We start from the raw sequence: 21,038 nt of genomic DNA on the forward strand, positions 1-21,038 counted from the left end.
TTTATACTGCGAAATTATTTCCAGCGGAAGGCTTCCCTCCAACGAAGAAAAAGTAGTCCCACGACTTCCTTTCCAGTGTTTTCCATTTCACAACAGCAATACCAATACGGCAATACGCCGCTCCACGCTACTGTGCTACAGAGACGATCGATGGAATGAAGCATAAATCAAACCTGAGAGAATAGAAAGACTTCTGGCCTCTCTGACTCAAACAACGGAAACAGGCAATAAACGTAATTGTCAGAATTCAGAAAACAGAATTGAGTCTATACTTGGTTATAGATTATGGTTAAACTCTAGAATCTCTGGTCCTAACAGAGAGTTAACAAACAGAATGTTAAAATGTGAAATGTAAAGTTGAAGAAACGCAATATTTTTAACAGCAATTTATACTTTTAACTTACGCTATGTTAGGAGCATTTTTACAGAAGTTGAAGAAACCGGGCTTTAGCGTGTCTTTTTTATGTGAAGTGAAACAGTGTATCCTTTGTCGAAAATTTAGTTAACATGAAATAATTCTATCCCAGAATGATATGGACTATAGAAAAAAAAATGAGCTGTTTTTTGTCCTCGTCTGATTTAAATTAAACCAGTCATCACCCTTGCCTAATATCATATGACACGCTTAATAAACTCGCTTTACAGGTGATCCATATCAGAAATGGAAAATGGAATTCACACCACAAGCTGCTGGCAGGGGTAGGGAAAGTATTATATACGGCACATGTAGTGTAAAGTGGAATCTCAAAATTCACTCATTATTATAGTAGTTCTTTAATAGTACATTACGCAACGAGCCTATAATGGTAGTAATTAAGACGCGAGTATGTCTTTTTACGAAACGAGCGCAAGCGAGTTTGATAATTTTCATACGAACGTCTTAATTACCATTATAAGCGAGTTTCATACGACTTTTTATGCTCGACCATATTTCTAACTTAAAATTATTCAGAAGTATTCATTTTATTTGTATCTAACTGAAGAGCGGAACTGACCTTGTGGAATACCTCGTAAATTGTGAGATGTGCGCAGGCACGAAAGTATTGATTTTTTTCCGAGGAACAGATCTCCAGATTGACCTTGATAGCCTATAACCTACAGAGTAAACTAAATATTAACCTTGATATAACCTGGAAATTGATTTAGAATTGAAAAACGAGGTGACAAATTAAATTTATTTGAATATTATTTACAATTAACGCTAATTATTATAGTAACATAACATAACCTTCTGCGACAGTATTGGATTTCCAGCCTCCGTGACGTTTCCCTCGTTGTCTTTCGATTGCATATCCGAGAATAATCGAAAACCTGAACTTTAATGAATAGGTGTACTTAATGAGGTCCATTAAAGGACTGCTACCAGGTGTATAATTACTACATTTCGGCATGGTCGAGCATAAACAAAAATACAAACTATTTAGTGTGAAGTTTTTTTTAAATCTTGTCATAGATGGATGAAAATTAAATTATGGAGTTATGAATCGACTCCTTCATCAGGGAAGACAAGAAAAGTGAAATTTATTTATTGAGTCCTTCACCAGTAGCTAGGAATTTTATTTGCAAAATGTTGGTCAAAAAGATTAAACAACTGTCTTAATTTAGTTAGAAAAGGTGCGAAAAAAAGGTGCAAATTTCAAATGTAAATGTTCATTACAAACAGTACCAAAATCAATTACATGATGGAGTCGATTCATAGCTCCATAAAGGATACAAAATTCCTTGAATAAGCTTAGTTTCATCCTCCCTGATGAAAATGTCAGCTGACTGACCTACGGTTGGGTTTCAGCCAATATTGCAGATGATACTGACAAGGAGAGGAAAAGAACTAATCTTTAGCCATTAAAAGAGCAAGCTCTAAATCTTTTTCTTCTTATTCAATAGCTTTCGCCTAACGGTGGTGCGATGAGGCGAAAAGTAATCTGTAGACATTGAAGGGCAAACTAATTTGAAACTCTTGGCAAACAGGACTGCACTGAAGCGAAAGTAATGTGGTACCACACTAAAAAAAGTAAATTCTAATAAAAACTTTCAGAAAGCAGATTTGTCCATTTATTTAAAAAATCAACAATAGAATAGTACGAGTAGATTAATGTGCTTGAATGGCGTATTTAACACTAGGGAGAAGCCTTGTCAATCCGCATACGTTCGGTTTTCCTTTTTTAATTTTTATAAGAATAAAATACGGCAAAGGAGCCAAAGAAACGAGGAAAAAAGTCCCAAAAGGTGCTAACATTGACAAATGGTGCTAAAAGGTGCTGGCATTGGCAAAAGGTGCTGAAAGGTGCTGACACTGGAAAAAGATGCAAAAAGGTGCGGTCAAAACACAGGAGTGTTTACTTCATGTTTTTTTTTTTTTTTTTTTTTTTTGCAAGAGAAGCTAATTTGAGCATTTCAATAGCAAAAAAAAAAAAAAAAAAAAAAAAAATTAAGGTGCAGGACCCAAAATTCTTAGCTCTACTTATAACTAAGGGCCGTATTCAGAGACATTTTTACCGCGGGCTTCCGGTGGATGATCAGCGTTTTTCGTATTCATAAACCAGTGTTAGCGATAGGATATGATTTGAATCCTGTACAAGTAACCAGTGGATAGTCGGGGCTAGCTTAGCACGCTCGTAGCGCGTGCTGCGAAATGTCTATGAATAGTACCCTAAGAGTTCGACGGCCTTTACAAAAACAGTCAAGTAAAGTGCTACTAGACAAGGGATAGTAGAGGAGAATGTAATACTGGCACATACAATCCGTTAAAATAATTTATATTTATATTTATGATTATTTTTATGTAATATTACTCTTCATCGTTCACCGTCTATGCAGCTCATCTCTGGAACTCTCTATCACAACATTTCAGAGACTGTCGAACATTGTTTAGTTTCAAAAATAAATAAAAATTGCACTTTTTCAATTCAGATTCCTTTCAGTCATAAGCCCTTTTCTCTGCGATAGTTTTGAAAAATATAGGCTATATATTTCTTTCCTTCCTTTCCTCTTTTTGTTCTCTTTATCAGCCGATGAATTTATTATCATAGCCTTTTTATTGTGAATTTTATTTAATATTCGTATTTCTTTTCTTTTTTATTATTATTTTATTACATTCCATTTTGTTATACTCTTCCTTACGTTTTCCATATTACTAAATGAGTTGCTTTTATTATATTCCAATGTATTTTACTTTCTTTTTTCTATTATGATATTATTTTCATGTTGTTTAGTGTCGATTTTATTATGCTATTATTATTATTATTATTATTATTATTATTATTATTATTATTATTATTATTATTATTATTATTATATTATCATTATTATTATTTTTGTAATATGTTAGTATTCTGTTCTTTAACTTCTTGTTAAATTTTAACTGCTTGTGATCTAGTAGAGTGTAAGAGAAGGCCCTATGGCCTTAACTTTGCCAGTATAAATAAAGAATTATTATTATTATTATTATTATTATTATTATTATTATTACTACTACTATTATTATTATTTAATGAAAGTGGAGAATTGTAGGACGAACTTGAACATAGTCGGTTTGTTATATGTAGGCCTACGTTGTAAGTGGGGAGGAAGGCTATAATCCAGGTATACAAATGAGTCATTGAAAGCACTTTCATAATTATTTTATAATCGGATATTAAATGTATAATATTAATTCTATCTCTGATTGAGGTTCTGGCTGATATGTACTTCTATAATCAGGCAGTACATCTCACTTGTCGTTATGCGTCAGAAGAACAAATGTTTGTATATAATTCATACAACCAATTGTTCTTCCAATAGTTGTAACTGTCCTATTCTAAATCCTCAAGTTAAATATCTCGGAATAATAATCGACCAACATTTACGTTTGGATAAACGTGTTCTTTTTCTGTGCAATAGATTAAGAAAAATTATTCACTATTTTGTCATCCTACGAAATTACTTGACTGTCCATACTTTACGACTGATTTATGTCGCATTAGTACAAGCTATATTACAATACGGCATTATAGGATGGGGTAGTGCTTATAGTACCTCCCTGATGCCAATAACTCTGCTATAGAAAAGAATAATAAAAATATGCCTTAATAAACCTCTTGATTATCCTTCAGAGCTGCTGTATTCAGAATTTAAAGTATTTGACTTCCATCAACTTTATAATAATGTATTACTGAATTTCGTACATAAAAACCGAAACATATTTAATTTATATTCACATAAATATAAAACCAAAAGATCAGACAACATATGCTTGACAGTTCCTAAATGTACTAAAACTGTAGCATATAATCACAGTAGCAACTTCGGTCCAAGGCTTTATAACATGATAACAGATAAATTCCCAAACATACAATTTCCTAATGCTCCTTATTTAAAAAAAAAAATCTATTAAAAATTGCTGTTAGCAGAGAAAATTTAAAGTTCAGTTATTGTGATACGTGTTTTTTCTTCTTCTTTTTTTCTTTTATTACTTTTTACTCTGTTATTCAATAAAATGTCTTAACATTAACTTATGTGGAATGCTCCCTGAGCACAAGTACGTAACTTACTCATTCTGGTGGTGCTAGAGAGTTGTTATATATATAAAAAAATCAATATGTATCTTTCTTCTGGGAATAAAGTATTATTATTATTATTATTATTATTATTATTATTATTACATTATTATTATTAGCATTATCTGAAGTCTGATTAGTGTAATATGTGGCTAGTCAGTGATGTATGCAATGGAGGGGGAAAGGAACTAGCCACTCTACCTCATTGTCTCCTGGCTTAGTTGCCTCATAAGTGGCGCCTTGTTGGTATCACTTGTGAGGTTCAAACCTGTTTTCGGACAGTTGACTAAACAACAACAACAAATGTTGAAATTAAATATAGTAGTGCATAACATTGTTCTGTTAATATTACAACATGCAACAAAATAATGCAGACTTGGAAACTAATACAGTGAAATCTCTCATTTACGGACATCAAAGGGACGTAACAATCTGTCCGCATCTGAGAAATGTCCTTTATTTGGAAGGAGGCTCCCCAATCTAACAGTCAATTTATAGCATGCATTATATATCACTTCATGCTTTAAATGAAATTTTATGATTTTGTTTATTCACCTGCTTCCAACTCACAAGGGATAGCCAACTGGGCTAGTTGTAGCCTACGAGACCCTTATTGTCTTCTTTCATGTTAAGGAATTTCTGTACAGTCCTCAAAAGTAAATTTTCCATTTTTGTAACAAATTAGGTCTTGAAATCCAAGTTCTGTCCGTAGTCAAGAGGTAAAGCAAACTTCAGGACTGTCAAACAGCTGTCCATGTCCGTGTCTCAGAGTGTCCGTAAACGAGAATTGAATTTATCATTATTTCTATATTATTTCAATTGGGACATAAAAATCTGTCCGTATATGAGGAATGTCCGTATCTTGGGGGTGTCCGTAAGGAGAGGTTTCACTGTACTTTTGAAATCGAAAGAAAGAACGAAAGTCACATTAATGTTTTATATCACAGTAAAAAGGAGTGGCACAAACTCAGTAGTTATTCACATTACTTTACGATTCATTACATGGAATATGAATATCCTATTGTTTTAATGCATCAAACGAAAAACATGTACTGTTGCTTGAACTTCATACTGACAATGAGAAAAATTCTTTCGGCGTCACATGAAACGAGAAATGGAAATGGAAATCGGAAATGAGGAAAATCACAAGTATCTACCTTGTTGAATTTGAGGTCACTGTCGAAATCGAACAAATTGTCTCTAATATTGCAGTTGTATATCTAACATTATAACTTGTTTCTAATTATCGTAACAGTTAAGGACCCAGTCAGAAGTCTCTAACGTAACGTTATGGCATTCTACAGTGCGTCTAGAGGTAGAGTGGACTTTCTGGCTGTTTACTTGTAAATCTGACAGTTCGTGTGGCAACTCTCGCCCAGTTCAAGGCCGCCGCGTACTCTATATCTCTAGACGCACTGTATTATTTTGAACGAACTGTTACGTCTCATACTTCAAGAGCGCGGCACCTTATAATTTCATGTAACAGTTACCAAAAGTGCCTGTGATCGGCAACCGATGCTGAATCCTATTTATAATGTTCGACGTTTCTTCATCTATGACATGGTACAACTCATAACTATCAATGTGTAAGTCGTTAACAACAAAACTCACCAGATATCCGTAGCGATTTCTTCTTCCTGCCAAACACATGACTATCAGACCTGTCACTATGAGCTGAAAAAAAAAAAGGAGACAAACATTTTCAATATAATAGTGTTATGAATTTATACAGCATACTTATATAAAATAATATTCGCGACTACACATTTTGATAACTGGAAGTAACGGGTGTACGCCTGGAAGCAGGTTTCGCTTAGTACAGCACCGTTCGAAAAGTGACATGGGCAAATAATATCCCTCTTATCGATGATTTAGCGTGTCAATGGCAATAAAATCTCGCGATTTATAGGCTACATCGCATTACAAGATACAGTGTTTTTATTGCCTTACCTCATAACAAGTGCTGGAACTATAGGCACGACATTCTTTGCGTATATGTTACGGTAAATATGATGAAAAGCTGGATTTACGTAATAACCGGTTGTTATTCATAATCTCCATTGTAATTCGGTAGAATTGGTCAATATGACAACATCAATGACATCATCAGGATGGTGACATCATCAGGTTTGGTTTGTTCAGGTTTTTTATATGTCTTCATATACGTTCTTTGGTAGGCATATACCAAAAACCAGAACAAACCAAATCTAACCTGTCACTGTTCCTCGATGATGTTCGGCATATTGACCAACGCTTTCTATTTACACATAATTACCGGCCCCAATACGAGCAAATGCTGGGCAACTTTCGGTGCTGGACCCCGGACTCATTTCACCGGCATTATCACCTTCATTTCATTCAGACGCTAAATAACCTAGATGTTGATACAGCATCGTAAAATAACCCAATAAAATAAAAATAATAATAATTACCGGCTATTATGTATAATTCCCGGATTATTTGCTTTTACCGTAACATATACCTATACATATCATAGATGATGCTTCGCTGTTCTAACGTGTACTGCAATGCCATAAACTTAACTGAATTGCACTGAATGGAAGTCAGCTGTATACTAATGCTCTAATATTGACGTTCTTTCAGTCTGTGTTATCTGTCTATTCTCTGCTTACAAAACCTTCCCACGCTCGAGCCACGGGAAATGTACACACTATTTGCTGAATAGTTGCGTTCGATTTTATAACAGTAAAAGACCGACGGCATTTACCTGAGCGAAACCTGTTTTCTGGCGAACGCTCTGTACATTAGTCTCGATTATCAGGGTTGGCATCATAGATTGGCCTTTTATATTATTAGTAGGGACCGTATTTTGTCCCAGGAGACTACGGGCCCTATTCATAGACATTCTTAGCGCGGGCTTTCGGTGGATGATCAGCGAACTAACGTTTTTCGTATTCATAAACCAGTGTCAGCGATATGATATGATATGAATCCTGTTTAGCACGCTCGTAGCCCGGGCTAGCGAAATGTCTATGAATAGCACCCTACAAGATTAAATATTAGGCCTACTGGAGTTTTTAAGTGAACAACATGCGTGCGTCTAGCAAGCGAAGTACTTGACTGACGGATTACGCTACTTTTGTTTCGTCAAATGGGAAGGACAAAACATAGGCCACTTTAACAATTATACGGATATTTACAATTTAAAGTATTTAAACTTTGCACACCAGAATACGCTATTTTTACTATAAAGAATGTAGGTCCACACTAAGCTTATGTACAGTGTTGTGTATTGAAATGTAAGGTGTAGAACTGCTATGCTACGTAGCTTAAAAGCCTTGGTTTTTAACAACCGCGGAATGACGTCTGCGTGAACGTGGTACGGCACAACGTGAAACCAAACGATAAACGTATGTGTGGCGCGCACTGCCGTGGTTTTTAACAGACCGTCAATTTGTGCATCTCGCTAGGAGTATCACGAAATTTGCGCGTTTCATGTTGACATGGATCCATTTGTTGCCATGTTGGCTGCTGCTTCAAGAGGATGATGATGATGATGATGATGATTTAAGATTAGGACACTGGTTTACTATACAATTGAGGGTGCCACAAATATTTTCAATAGAAGGATAGGCTACATTTCCAGGCATTTTTCTTGGAAATCCTGCCATTGTACGACTTTTGCTAATGTCATAAATAACAATCTATTAATAATTTCTCTTCACACTCTTCTTTAGAACTCATGATACAAAGACGAACACTGTAGTAGGCCTACAACACAAGAACAACATTTTTACGGTTATTGTTGCTTTACCAATTCTAAGAAAGGTACTGAAAGTTTCAGAAGTACAGGCTTACTCAATATGTAGTTGACAGCTCTGTATATGTGACTGTGGTGTTGACAACACCTAGCGCGACTACTCAAGGCTTAAAGGAAGCTGACCTAGCCAATCGTACGACTTCCTGCAAAAACATTTCTGAAATACATCAGGAGTAGTTAAATGCTTTTTCTAATCGATCAGTGTCAAAATAATTAAGGTTTTAAAATTGCCCGTTTCATTGGCTCGATTTATTATTATGTTTACATCTTTAAATAAGTATTCTAGGCCAGATATCTGATTTCAATTAAAACTAGTTAAAAAGGCATTTCTGGTTGACGAAGACAATGTTTAGACAAGTTGTTTCGTTTCCTCTTTCTTAAAAATTCTCTAATACTGAGTGTTCATTTCAAAGTGTGTCATGACGTCACTGTTGTGAGTCAGCGATTTGAAGCGAGTTTCAGCTTTTATGTCAGAGAAGTTGCCTATTAATCAAGGCGTTCAATCTGAACTTGTTATAAAGGGTATGGCTGTATCATTACTTGGAATTGGAAGTATATGTACTATAAAGTAGTATTGCTAGTTAGTATATATTTAACCACGCTCCCATATGCGTCTGTTATCAGATATTTCTGGATACTTAGCTGTGGTGTGGGAAGCAATGCATAATATGTCCAATCACAGAAGCCTTTAAAGAAGACAAAACAGATTTAAGCACAGTGTCTCTTGAAAACTGCTGCAACGATAAATTGCACGTGTGAAGAGCTAGGCGCGCAGTTCAATAGGTGAGTGCTTGTATTCTTTAGGTATTATTTGATGTTATTGGTATATTTAAACTTCGTAAATCTGTGAACCACGCTTTCTTAACCGTAAATACGCCATGCTTACCCTAATATAGTTGATGTTATTTTATCATATCAGACATGTGTGAGGGCTAGGTTATATATAATATATACGAAGTAGAATTATTACTTTATAGTGCATAATTAAATTCCGACCCCTAATCATTATACCACAGTGCATAACACATTACTGCGTCACACCTAAGTCATGGTTTGTATCCCGCTACGTAATGTGGCAGCGGAATCCAGACTTTGACTTCGGCGTGACACTCAGTAGTGTGTTATACACTGTGGTATAATAATTAGGGACCGGAATTTAATTATGCACTGTAAAGTAGTATTGCTACTTCGTATATATTATATTTAATTAACCTAGCCCCCACACACGTCTGATATGATAAAGTGACGTCAACTATATTTTGGTAAGCATGGTGCACATTACGGTTGTGAAAGCGTGGTTTACAGCGTTACGAAGTTTAGATCTTCCAGCCTTAATCTAAAAAATCTAAAGAAGGAAAGTAGTCATCTATTGAACTGCGCTCCGATCGCTTCACACGTGTAAGTTGCTACCCAGATCACATATATAACAGATTGCTCATCTCTATGTTAAAATCGGTAGCACTTTGAAGAGATCAACCGCCAGGATCGCCACCCGTCCGCCGTAAACGAACACGAAATGGCAGTAGTCACTAATGCAATTCAAATGGGAGTTATGACGCGACTCCTTATGTAACAACTAGATGGCAGCATAGTAAACCTGACAAAAGTTGTTGCCGTCAAAGCCTATAAGGCCGAGCAATCTGGGTATGTAAATGATCTAGGGTTGCTATTAAAGCGTTTATCAAGAGACGCTGCGCTTAAATTTGTTTTGTCTTCTTTAAAAGCTTCTGTGATTGGACATAATATGCATTGCTTTTCACGCCACAGCTAAGTATCCAGAAAAATCTTATATCAAACGCATAGCAATAAATATATAGTAGCAATACTACTTTATAGAATACATAATTCCGATCCTAAGTAATGATACAAACAAACCATTTATAACAGGTTGGAGATTTTCTAAAATATTATTATTGTATTATAGACCTACAACATCGTCTTAGTTCACACCTGTGGAGTAACTGTTAGCACGTCTAGCCGCGAAACCAGGTGGCCCGGGTTCGATTCCCGGTCGGGGCAAGTTACCTGGTTGAGGTTTTTTCCGGGGTTTTCCCCTCAACCCAACATGAGCAAATGCTGGGTAACTTTCGGTGTTGGATCCCGGACTCATTTCACCGGCATTATCACCTTCATCTCATTCAGACGCTAAATAACCTAGATGTTGGTAAAGCTTCGTAAAATAACCTACTAAAAAAAAAACATCGTCTTTGTATCATGAGTTACGAAGAAGAGTTTGAAGGAAATTATTAACGGATTATGTTCGTAGTTTTCCTATTACCGTATTTGCTCGCGTACTTTGCGCCACCGCGTATTTTACGCACCCTAAATTTTAAAGGATTACTTTGAACTTTAATTTTGCTCCGTGTGTTTTCCGCACACATTTTACCTACATTTTTTTTTTTTCAGTGTAGTATGAATTTTCCTTTCCTAAATTCCATTGCCAATATTTGCATTCCACGGCATTGTTCATTGACCAGTACCCAAATCAACTACCTGCTTCACAAAGAAACCCTAAATAACGTTACTTCAACACTTATGTTTGTCCTTGTAAATTACCCCTAAGGGCAGTGACTGTGACAAGTTGTACTGTTTAACAGATATCGCGCAGTTGTCACCACAACATGAAGAATCCATCGATCAACCACCTAGGCCTATAGACCTATAAACTCGTATAATTTAATCAATTAAAGACTACCTATTGAAAATGCTACGTCTGCTGTGTACTTTGCATTCATTATGATTGTCATATACCCAATTTAAGTATTTATAAGTCAAGATCACCAGTAGTCTTAGGTGAGAAAAGTACTGTATTCTTAATCAGTTTACTATATACTTGAATAAAACCCAGATCAAGGTGTGTAATTTAAAAAATTCGCATATTTTACGGACCCTAATTTTTCAAACAGCCAAAATAGGTTAAAAAGTGCGCAAATAACGCGAGCAAATACGGTATTTATGACGTTAGCAAAAGTCGTACAAGAACAGGATTTCCAAGGAAAATGCCTGAAAATGTAGCCTATCTTTTTATTGAAAATGTTTGTGGCACCCTCAGTTGCAAAGTAAACCAGTAGGGCTAATCTTAAATCATAAACATCATTATCCTCCTCTTGAAGCAAGAGCCAACAAGGCAACAAGTGTGTCCATGTCAACACGAAACGCGCGAATTTCATGATAATCCTAGCGAAATGCACAGAATGACGGTCTGTTAAAAACCACGACAGTAAGCGCCACGCACACGTCGAACTTTCGGTTTCACGTTGTGCCGCACCACGTTCACGCATGCGTCATTGTGTGGTTGTTAAAAACCAAGGCTTTAAGCGTTCTACCCGTCCAGTTATCATGTAGTTTCACTTGGCTTGTGAACATCTGTGTCTGTAGGATTCTGCATACGGATTTAGACATTTATCTACCTGGGTATACAGAATTCAAGTAGTACAAGCATGAAAGGAAGCTGACCTAGCCAATCGTACGACTTCCTGCAAAAACTTTTCTGAAATACATCAGGAGTAAATGCTTTTTCTAATCGATCAGTGCCATAATAATTAAGATTTTTAAATTGCCCGTTTGATTGGCTCGATTTTATATTATGTTTACATCTTTAAATAAGTATTCCAGGCCAGATATCTGATTTCAATTAAAACTAGTTAAAAAGGGATTTGAGGTTGACGAAGACAATGCTTAGACAGTTGTTCAGTTTCCTCTTTCATAAAAATTCTCTAATATTTTTCTAGTTTGTTAATATGACTGGCTATGAAAAGAAAATTTAACTCGGTGTAAGTACTTTGGGTGTAAAATATTTACCATAGCGGCGGGGACGTAGGTGGGCACCGTCTCGAAGTAGTTGAGGGAGGACGTGTAGGATCGGAGCATGAAGTAGACGGTGAGGAACAGAGCCCCCAGCAGCACGGCCAGCCCGCCGCACGCAGTACACAGGAACACGTACTTGCGCAACCAGCACGACCGCCGCAACACTGCAACACAACACGGAGTACTTTTTCACTAATATGCATACTTTCATTTCTCTCTTTTTCCCTTATATCTATTTTTCCTTCCTTTTCCTTCTTCGACAACACGTACACGTACACGTACACGTACACGCACACGCACACATACATACACACGTAAACACATTTCAGTCTGTTTTCCTTTAATCGTATTTTATTTTGTTTTATAACGTTGAATAACGTTTATACAAGGAGAAAGTGAAACAGTCCTGCAGGTTGAAAGGAACGAGAGGGTACATTTAAATGAACAGAAAATCTATATTACGTTTTGTAATTAAATGAGCGGCTAATTAGAAACTTAAGTTGGAAGTTCCAGCACTCTGGCAACATTGCCGCTAACAGAGTCTCCTTTCTTCTCGTAATGCAGATTTAGAAGGTCAACAACTCAGCCTACATGAATTGCCTCCCGCCTCTCTCTCTGGCTACGACGTTGCAATTTGGTTGCATCGTTCAGTGGCTTCAAATGAGTGATTTTTAAATTATGTAAATCTACACGTAAACTGTTCAGGCTGTTGAAATACGCCAGAGAAATAAATTATTCTTTAATAGATTTCCTATCGATATGGAAAACACGATCTTACTCGCAATAATTACAGAATAAAAAATTTCTGAGAAAACTATGAACTTTTCACCAATGTGGTATTACACTTTTTTGTTACATATAACATGAGCGATTCGCTTTGAAAATCTGCAGGGTTATTTCACTTCTACCCTACAGGCTACATGAGCGCGCTCTAAACACAAAATGTAAGTCACTCTGGCACGTAGCATCGTTAAATGCTAATAATTCAGTACCTGCAAAAGACAAACTCAAACTTACATATAAATTAAAGAAATTATACGTTACCTTCTGTCCTGCATTTCATTTCTTGTTACGTCGCGCGTAGAAGCGACAACCAAGATAGCAAGCGTTCCGGTATTACGTCATAGCAAATACTTCATTGATTTTATCGGCACGCGTGCTATAATAAGACGATTATGAACGATATTCGATGTAGTACCACCCTATTTATAATGCTAGGATGGCATAAATATAATTATGACTAGGCTCAGAATTCCAGCTACCTAAAGACTGAAGTTAAGGACACATTGGGTGTATAGTACACCGAACACAGGTAATGCAAAGGATATGACTATAAACACACATTTCGTCGTTGCGTGTTCGTGGAGTACAGTCAACTCCCGACATTCTGAAGCTATACTAGTAAACACACGCTTGAGCCGTGATGTTAATTTTCGTCGTGATCTTTGCAGTGAATACAGTAATAAGTGCATTCGTAAGTTACAGAACTTGAACATATGCGGATGTCACTAGAAATGATTTCATACTGCAAGAAATTCTTTCAATAGCACATGACGTTATTGGTGTATGATGTAATACAAGATATTCCTATTGTCTGATATTTTTTCACTTTTCATTAGGATATTGCATGTCGTTCATCACTGAAAACCCATTAATTTTATGTGTACTTTTCTAGAAGTTTCCTAAAATGTATATTATTTAATTCATTAATTGGAATGTTGGCACTGAACAACATGGTAGACTATACAAATCCATGCTAAACGTCGACTTAATATCTTCATAATTTTCAGATTTTGGTGGTACTGATTCTTTTTGATTACGTACAAACACTTTCTATGCCTTTTGGTATTGCAGTGACTTTCAGTGCACTGTTTTTGTCACTTTTAGGTTTATTTTACACAATTTATTATGTAATGTTGTATATATTGACAGTGAAAATACTAGTTCAAATATCCTCAACTATTCCCTGCAATATTACACGCTTGAGCATCTTTCCTAAGGCATTTTACCTCTGCAATGAACCTTCAATCAGCCACAAAGATGCAGTTATGTAAATAATACGACTAGTAAGAGCAGTGATCGATAAGACTACTCACTATAACTGCGTCCCGGTTTTGACTTTCTAGAGAAAGAGGGCAGAGGATGCGTAACTACTGGGTGTTCATTTCAAAGTGTGTCATGACGTCACTGTTGTTGAGTCAGCGATTTGAAGAGAGTTTCAGCTTTTATGTCAGATAAGTTGCCTGTTAATCAAGGCGTTCAATCTGAACTTGAGAACGTGTACGGTATAACTTGAACGTCGTAGCAACAGATGGCGGCCTGTACGGTCTGTGTGCTACCATAACCTCTTTCGAATTGTGTTTTGCGCGGGCAAGTCGTACGCAGAATATTAGTTATCATCGGTTGCGTACGGCAACATTCCACAACACAAATCAAATGCTTCGTATCCATGTTGGCCGTCCAAGTTAATGTCAACAAATACTGTACGTAAGTAATCGTCTTAACCCTCTTCCCATATCCCGACAGTATGAAAAAAACTCACCTCAGTACGTGTTTCCAAAGAGTTCACATTCTTGCCACTATCGGCGTTACCGTACGTATCGGTACGTACTCTTCAGAATGAACGCCGTACTTTCTAGGCAACTTCTCTGGCACATAGGTCATACGCCTTTGCTTAAGTGTAGGAAGACTGAATTCTCTAGGCTCATCGGCTAGCCACATGACGATATACAGCGAACCATGACACACTTTGAACTGAACACGCAGTATTTTGTATACGAACGTACTTATACCTGCGCTGTGACGTCATATATACTTCGAATGAGACAACTTCATTCCAGTTTATAGGTAGCTGGAATACGAAGCTTAATTATGACATAATTATTGACATAACTGAATAATGTTGAGCAAAAGTAATACGCATAGACACAAAAAATATTTAAATATTCAAATTGATATTTATGAAAATTCAAATATAAAAGTGTTAGTTCTGATATTAAATAGTGTTTACGCATTTAACAATTTGGGGAATTGCTGATCCACGATCATGAACAGCACTACAAAGTCACCCAGAATCTGTGTCTTGTAAGAAACTCAAGTTCGCGCATTCGCTGTAGCTAACGTGATGATACGAACTACACAGCGAGGGGCCTCTGCGGCTTTAATTAAGTTGCCGAGTTCCCCAGGTGAGAGACACCCTCCAACTCATTAATAACATAGTTTCATCCTTGATGGGGTCTTACGCATCGCGTCCGCAAGTTGAGACAAGACCAAACATTAATAGCTGATGTCAGATTTCTCTGCTAGTTAGCATACCAAATGAAGCTGCATCAGATAGCCTATTGCTGTTATTCATTCCTCTTCAAATCACCTATGAGGCTACAATGTATCTTACAAGTAACATTTTTAATACTCGTTCATGTACTTCTTTCTTGATCTATCTTTATAATTGAGACAGTGAGATCAAAAACCCACTAACTCCAATTTTTTTGACAAAATTGAGTTAAGGGCTGGATGGTGCTTTTTAGTTTGTCCCGTATGCGTGGAAGGCAAGAATACACTAATTTCGACATTCATCTGCATTCTAGGGGCTGTTTTAAAACTCGTGGAAGTCAGAACTCCACTTACTCCATGGAATAAGAGAGTTTTTGCATTCCAAGCTTAATTTCCCAGTAGGTGGCAACACTATCGCTCAACCAGCTGAGTAAAGTGATACTGTATTCAGAATGTCACAAAAATCTAAGAAATCCATGTAAGTAAGACTATGAAAGGTACAATATGGAATCGATTTAACTTCCAGAAACACAATACAGATGCATCATTCCCCAGTCAACTAAAGTACAATTCAGCATTGCCATTGAAAGAAGAAAGCAAAAGGACGTGCGAAATTTAATGCAGTTTATTTCTGAGGAAAGTAGGCTGAATTACCAAACTCTGTTTGCGGACAACAATAATCTAGAATCTAGATGCACAGGAAGAACATGAGAGAGAGAGAAGAAAACAGAATCTGTAACATGAATCAGACTGTGGTAACATTTTAATATTGTTTGTGGTTTTATTTGTGTATTATGATGAGCTTTATGATAATTTGTGATTTTATGTCTCATATATTTGAAATTAAAAACATTTAGCAATGTTAATCTTAATAATAATAAACTTCCATTTTCTCGTATATTCCAATGTTTCAGAAGAGAATTATGATAAACGTATCTTTTTTCTTCACATGGCTCATATTTATTCACTTTTCTTAATTCATATACAGTGGAAGTCAGAAAACCACTAACTCCAGCAGTGTTTATTTCAAATTGAAGCGTAAGATAATGTAAAAATTTAGGTTTTGAAGTATTTAATTGATAAAGAATATAATTTTACACAATACTAATAGATAAATGTATAATATTTAAGTTAGTAAGAGAAATAATAAGTTTTTTCTCTCTCCTGTAAAATTTGGTTTATTGGAGTTAGGGAGATTTTGATTTCCCTGTCTCAATTTCTTTTCTCAACGTTTTTATTACTTGGTGTTTGTTATGGTGTTCTCTCCTGATATTATTTTCTTTATGGTTCAACTAATTTGTTCTGTGTTGCGTTAATTTTTTTTTCCTCCATCTATGGACAGACGCATGGAAGTCATTCTACACTGTTAACAGTCCCGTATTGTATATAAATTGTTCCTCTTCCCCTGAAAAAAAGGCTTATAATGAGTGAAACCTGACAGATTAACTTGCAACAGGAGATAATAAAGAGTTGGCTCAAACGTGTTTTAACCGTCTTTATATTTAACTGAACATTCCCGTTTGAGAGATGGTTTCGCCAACTGAGAGTTACCGATATGTATTACTAAATTTAGCGTTGCCAGATATTAATTAGTGAAAAACAGGCCAAACTAGTTCAAAAAGCAGGACAAATTCCGGACACAAAAGCATTTGTAGACGTCTTATTCTTTAGGACTTTTCATATTCAAAAGTCGAATTTAATTGATTATTGCTTGTTAAGTTGCGTAGGCATATATAAAATAATTATCTGTACAATAAAATAATAGTACATTATGCAACGAGCCTATAATGATAGTAATTAAGACGCGAGTATGTTTATGAAACGAGCGCAAGCGAGTTTCATAATTTTCATACGAGCGTCTTAATTACCATTATAGGCAAGTTTCATACGACTTTTTATGCTCGACCATATTTCTAAGTTGAAATTATTCATAAGTATTCATGTTATTCTTATGTGACTGGGGAGCGGAACTGACCTGAATTGTGAGATGTGCGCAGACGCGAAAGTATTGATTTTTTCCGAGGCATGAATGTCATTGACCTTGATATAATCTAGAGAATAACATGAACATTAGGCTTGATATAACCTGGAAATTGATTTAGAATTGAAAAACGAGATGACAAATTGAATTCATTTGAATATTATGTACAATTAACGCTAATTATTATAGTAACAGAACATAACCTTCTGCGACAGTATTGGATTTCCAGCCTCCGTGACTTTTCGCTAATTGTCTTTCGATTGCATATCCGAGAATAATCGATACTTGCGGTTTTATAATGGTACAATCACATCTACTATATACAGTCACGAAGCTTGAGTTTTGAGGGTGCTAGAAACAATAGACTGTGACGGTACTATTTTGCATTGCCTGTAATGAGGCGATATTAGCGATCCTAGTGGTGAGCAACTATCTAATGTGTGCATATTTACTACGTATTGAGCTTCGCGACTGTATATACTAGACTGTGGTACAATGGTGATTTCACATTGGCTGAACAACTGAATTATAATGAATAGGTGTACTTTAATGAGGTGCATTAAAGGGCTACTACCAGGTGTATAATTACTACATTTCGGCATGGTCGAGCATAAAAATAATTAAAATACAGTTAAAACAAAAAATACAATCACAGTACAGTACATTTTAATTCCAGCACTGTATACAGAAACATAGGCCTACATGAGAAACACCAACCTATCTTTTTAAACAAAATTTTACATATAGCCATAATTACAAAAACTACTTCACTCACCATATATTTGCTGACATCACTGAAACAATGGCCTTCACTGCATTCGGAAGAATAATTTCGTATGTTTACAGTTTTACTGATGCTGATTTTCAGGTGAAAAAAAAATTAAATTGTCTCAACCTCGTGTTACTGATGGTACCGCGGATCATGCCACTGTTTATGCACGTCGATCGACCGATTTTACGGACAAAGCATGATCTGTCATGGTTTATTACTGGCCTGTATTCGAAAGAGAATACTGACCATTGACGCAAATACTTGCAGCACTATTGTAACGAAAGTTTATTGACCAGTGATGCTCATACTTGGAACATTATTCTATCGTTGCAATGAGTTCAGACTCTGAATAAAATATATGAACGAAAAACTATAATTTTATTCGCAGTTCAGAATTATGTTTTGAAATGTAATTATAAAAAATGAGATGATTGGGACTTTTCCATAAAAAATACGGACTTCTAACAAATCTTCAAAAATAAATAAGGACGGCAGAACAAATCTTCAAAATACGGACATGTCCTGCTAAATACGGACGTTTGGTAGCCCTGACTAAATTCTGGCCCTCGGTAATAGCACCGTTTTATGTTCATGAGTTGTTAGTTGCACGTCTTACTGGCCATCTGCATTTTGTATCATCCAAGCTATTATGCCAGCATGTGTCATATGGAATGTGTTGAAGTGAGGGGGAGAGATCAGGTGAAAATGAGATTAAGGTTGAGGGAGACGGGAGAGAAACCCCGGGAAAACTCTCATTCTAGGATTCGTCATCCCGAGGATCGAGTAGAAGTTCGCAGAATTACAATATCGCTCTGTAGCATCTAGCCCCTTTATTTTTAGTGTTGATCTATTATCTTCGTTTCTTATTCATTAACTTTGTCGTCTAGATTTCTTAAGAATCTCTCTTTTACTGTCAATAATGTTCTTTTGTAATGCTCCTTCAAATGTCGGTTCAAATGTCACTACTGTATGGACAAACAGGTAGAGTTATTGTTTTATATAATTTCATTTCGGTTTAAATCAGCAACGACTAACAAATACAAATCCACATCTGTGGAGTAACGGTCAGCGCGTCTGGCTGCGAAACCAGGTGGCCCGGGTTCGAATCCCGGTCGGGGCAAGTTACCTGGTTGAGGTTTTTTCCGGGGTTTTCCCTCAACCCAATACGAGCAAATGGTGGGTAACTTTCGGTGCTGGACCCCGGATTCATTTCACCGCCATTATCACCTTCATTTCATTCAGACGCTAAATAACCTAGATGTTGATACAGCGTGGTAAAATAACAACATAAAATAATAAATAACAAATACAAAATTAAGAAAAACTGGATAATACGCACGGTACACCAACGCCGGCAGTCGACCTTGCTCGCTGGCCACTAGTCACCGGGCCGTACCGAGTCGTGTCATACAAGACAATCGAAATAGTGGTAGTAAAATTCGCGACTATATTCTTAAATAATTCACTTCATTAGTCAAGTGCAAGGTTTATGCAGTAAATCGGCGGTGTTTTGAATGCACCAAAAGAAAATGCAGATGCAGTGATGTCATGAAGTAGGTTATCACACCGAAATAAAGGGGGGAAAAGGTATGTTTTAGGGAATATCATTAAAATGAAGGAAAGTAAATTTCCGATTAATGTTCACCAAAGCGTTAAGTACGTAATTATTACCGTATTGCCGTTTTATGTGTGGACTAGAGAAAATACCTCGTCTTTTACGAAGAAAACTTTTAGCGGCCATGAAATTATTTACCGCTTTTATCATATTATTGTTTATGAATATTAAAAACAAAAACTGTCATAAGGGCCATGACTGACAGGATCATCTTGGCTGTCTGGGTATGCGGGGACTTGGTTAATAAAAACCTAAACTAACCAAACCTAACCCTCATACATGCAAGACGTGTAACCGGAGCAAGAAGGGATCTTCTTGATTTAATCTGGAATGTACACATGAAAATAAATTCAAATAAGGATCACGCTGCCACTGCATGAGAGGTCCGCGCATGCGCCACAGCAAAACTGTTCCTTAGCGAGCCTCTCATCTGAGTCACGTAATCTACTCGCAATATTTACGCAAATACATCTTGTCGCTAACAGTGGTGCTATTTCTCAGTTATTTCAGAACGAAGGAGGTAGAGACAAAAAAAATTTCCTTCTAACGACACCGCAGATCAACGTCATGTCCTTAAGTTGGCGACATTGTGTAGTCTATTTAGTTAAATTTGGTCTTAACCGTAACGGCACGGTTCAAAACTACCGTAGCAAATTCTCCAGTTTAGCGGAAAATTGTAGTCCTAAATGAAAGATTCTCTCTCAATTACGTATCAGTTAATTTGTATGTATGTATGTATGTATGTATGTATGTATGTATGTATGTATGTATGTATGTATGTATGTATGTATGTATGCATGCATGCATGTATGTATGTATGTATGTATGTATGTATGTATGCACATACGTACAGTCACTCTGGGAGTACTCGACATTTTTAAGAAAAGTAGCCGTTGCGAGCACTGTTCCCAGTGAAAACAGTTCTGAGATCTGTGTTGACTGGTTTGTAATCTCTGTGTAAGTGAATCTCGTGAATTCAACTTATGTTTTACGTTCACAGAAGGCAATAAATACAACACATGCGAGTTACACTTTTCTTTTCGGTCATGAAATAAAAGATACCATCTTTAGTTTATTGTACTTTAACTGGATGTGAATGATATTAGTAGATGCACAAATTATTGTATATACATTTTACAGGTTAGTAAAGGTGACAGAGTTATTGCCCTCACAGTTATCTTTGTTTCGGGTTTGCTGTCGTCTTTCGAATGAAGGCGTAACTTTTGGAGAATTCGACACTGTTTTTTCGGGAGATCTTGATCTGTGTTGATTTC

General features: G+C 36.3%; 1 protein-coding gene across 6 annotated transcripts in view; it reads right to left on the reverse strand.

Annotated features, from left to right (window-relative positions):
• Positions 1 to 21,038, reverse strand: part of LOC138702179 (uncharacterized) — a 181,929-nt gene that overhangs the window by 32,910 nt on the left and 127,981 nt on the right. For all 6 annotated transcript variants that reach the window (XM_069829794.1, XM_069829787.1, XM_069829806.1 and 3 more), the window contains 2 exons: positions 12,118 to 12,287; positions 6,147 to 6,209 (listed from right to left, as the gene is read on the reverse strand). In XM_069829794.1, the coding sequence (XP_069685895.1) occupies positions 6,147 to 6,209; positions 12,118 to 12,287 (233 nt within the window). The remainder of the gene's footprint in view (positions 1 to 6,146; positions 6,210 to 12,117; positions 12,288 to 21,038) is intronic.

Source organism: Periplaneta americana, chromosome 1 (assembly GCF_040183065.1).
Source record: "Periplaneta americana isolate PAMFEO1 chromosome 1, P.americana_PAMFEO1_priV1, whole genome shotgun sequence".
Classification (NCBI taxonomy): Eukaryota; Metazoa; Arthropoda; class Insecta; order Blattodea; family Blattidae; genus Periplaneta; species Periplaneta americana.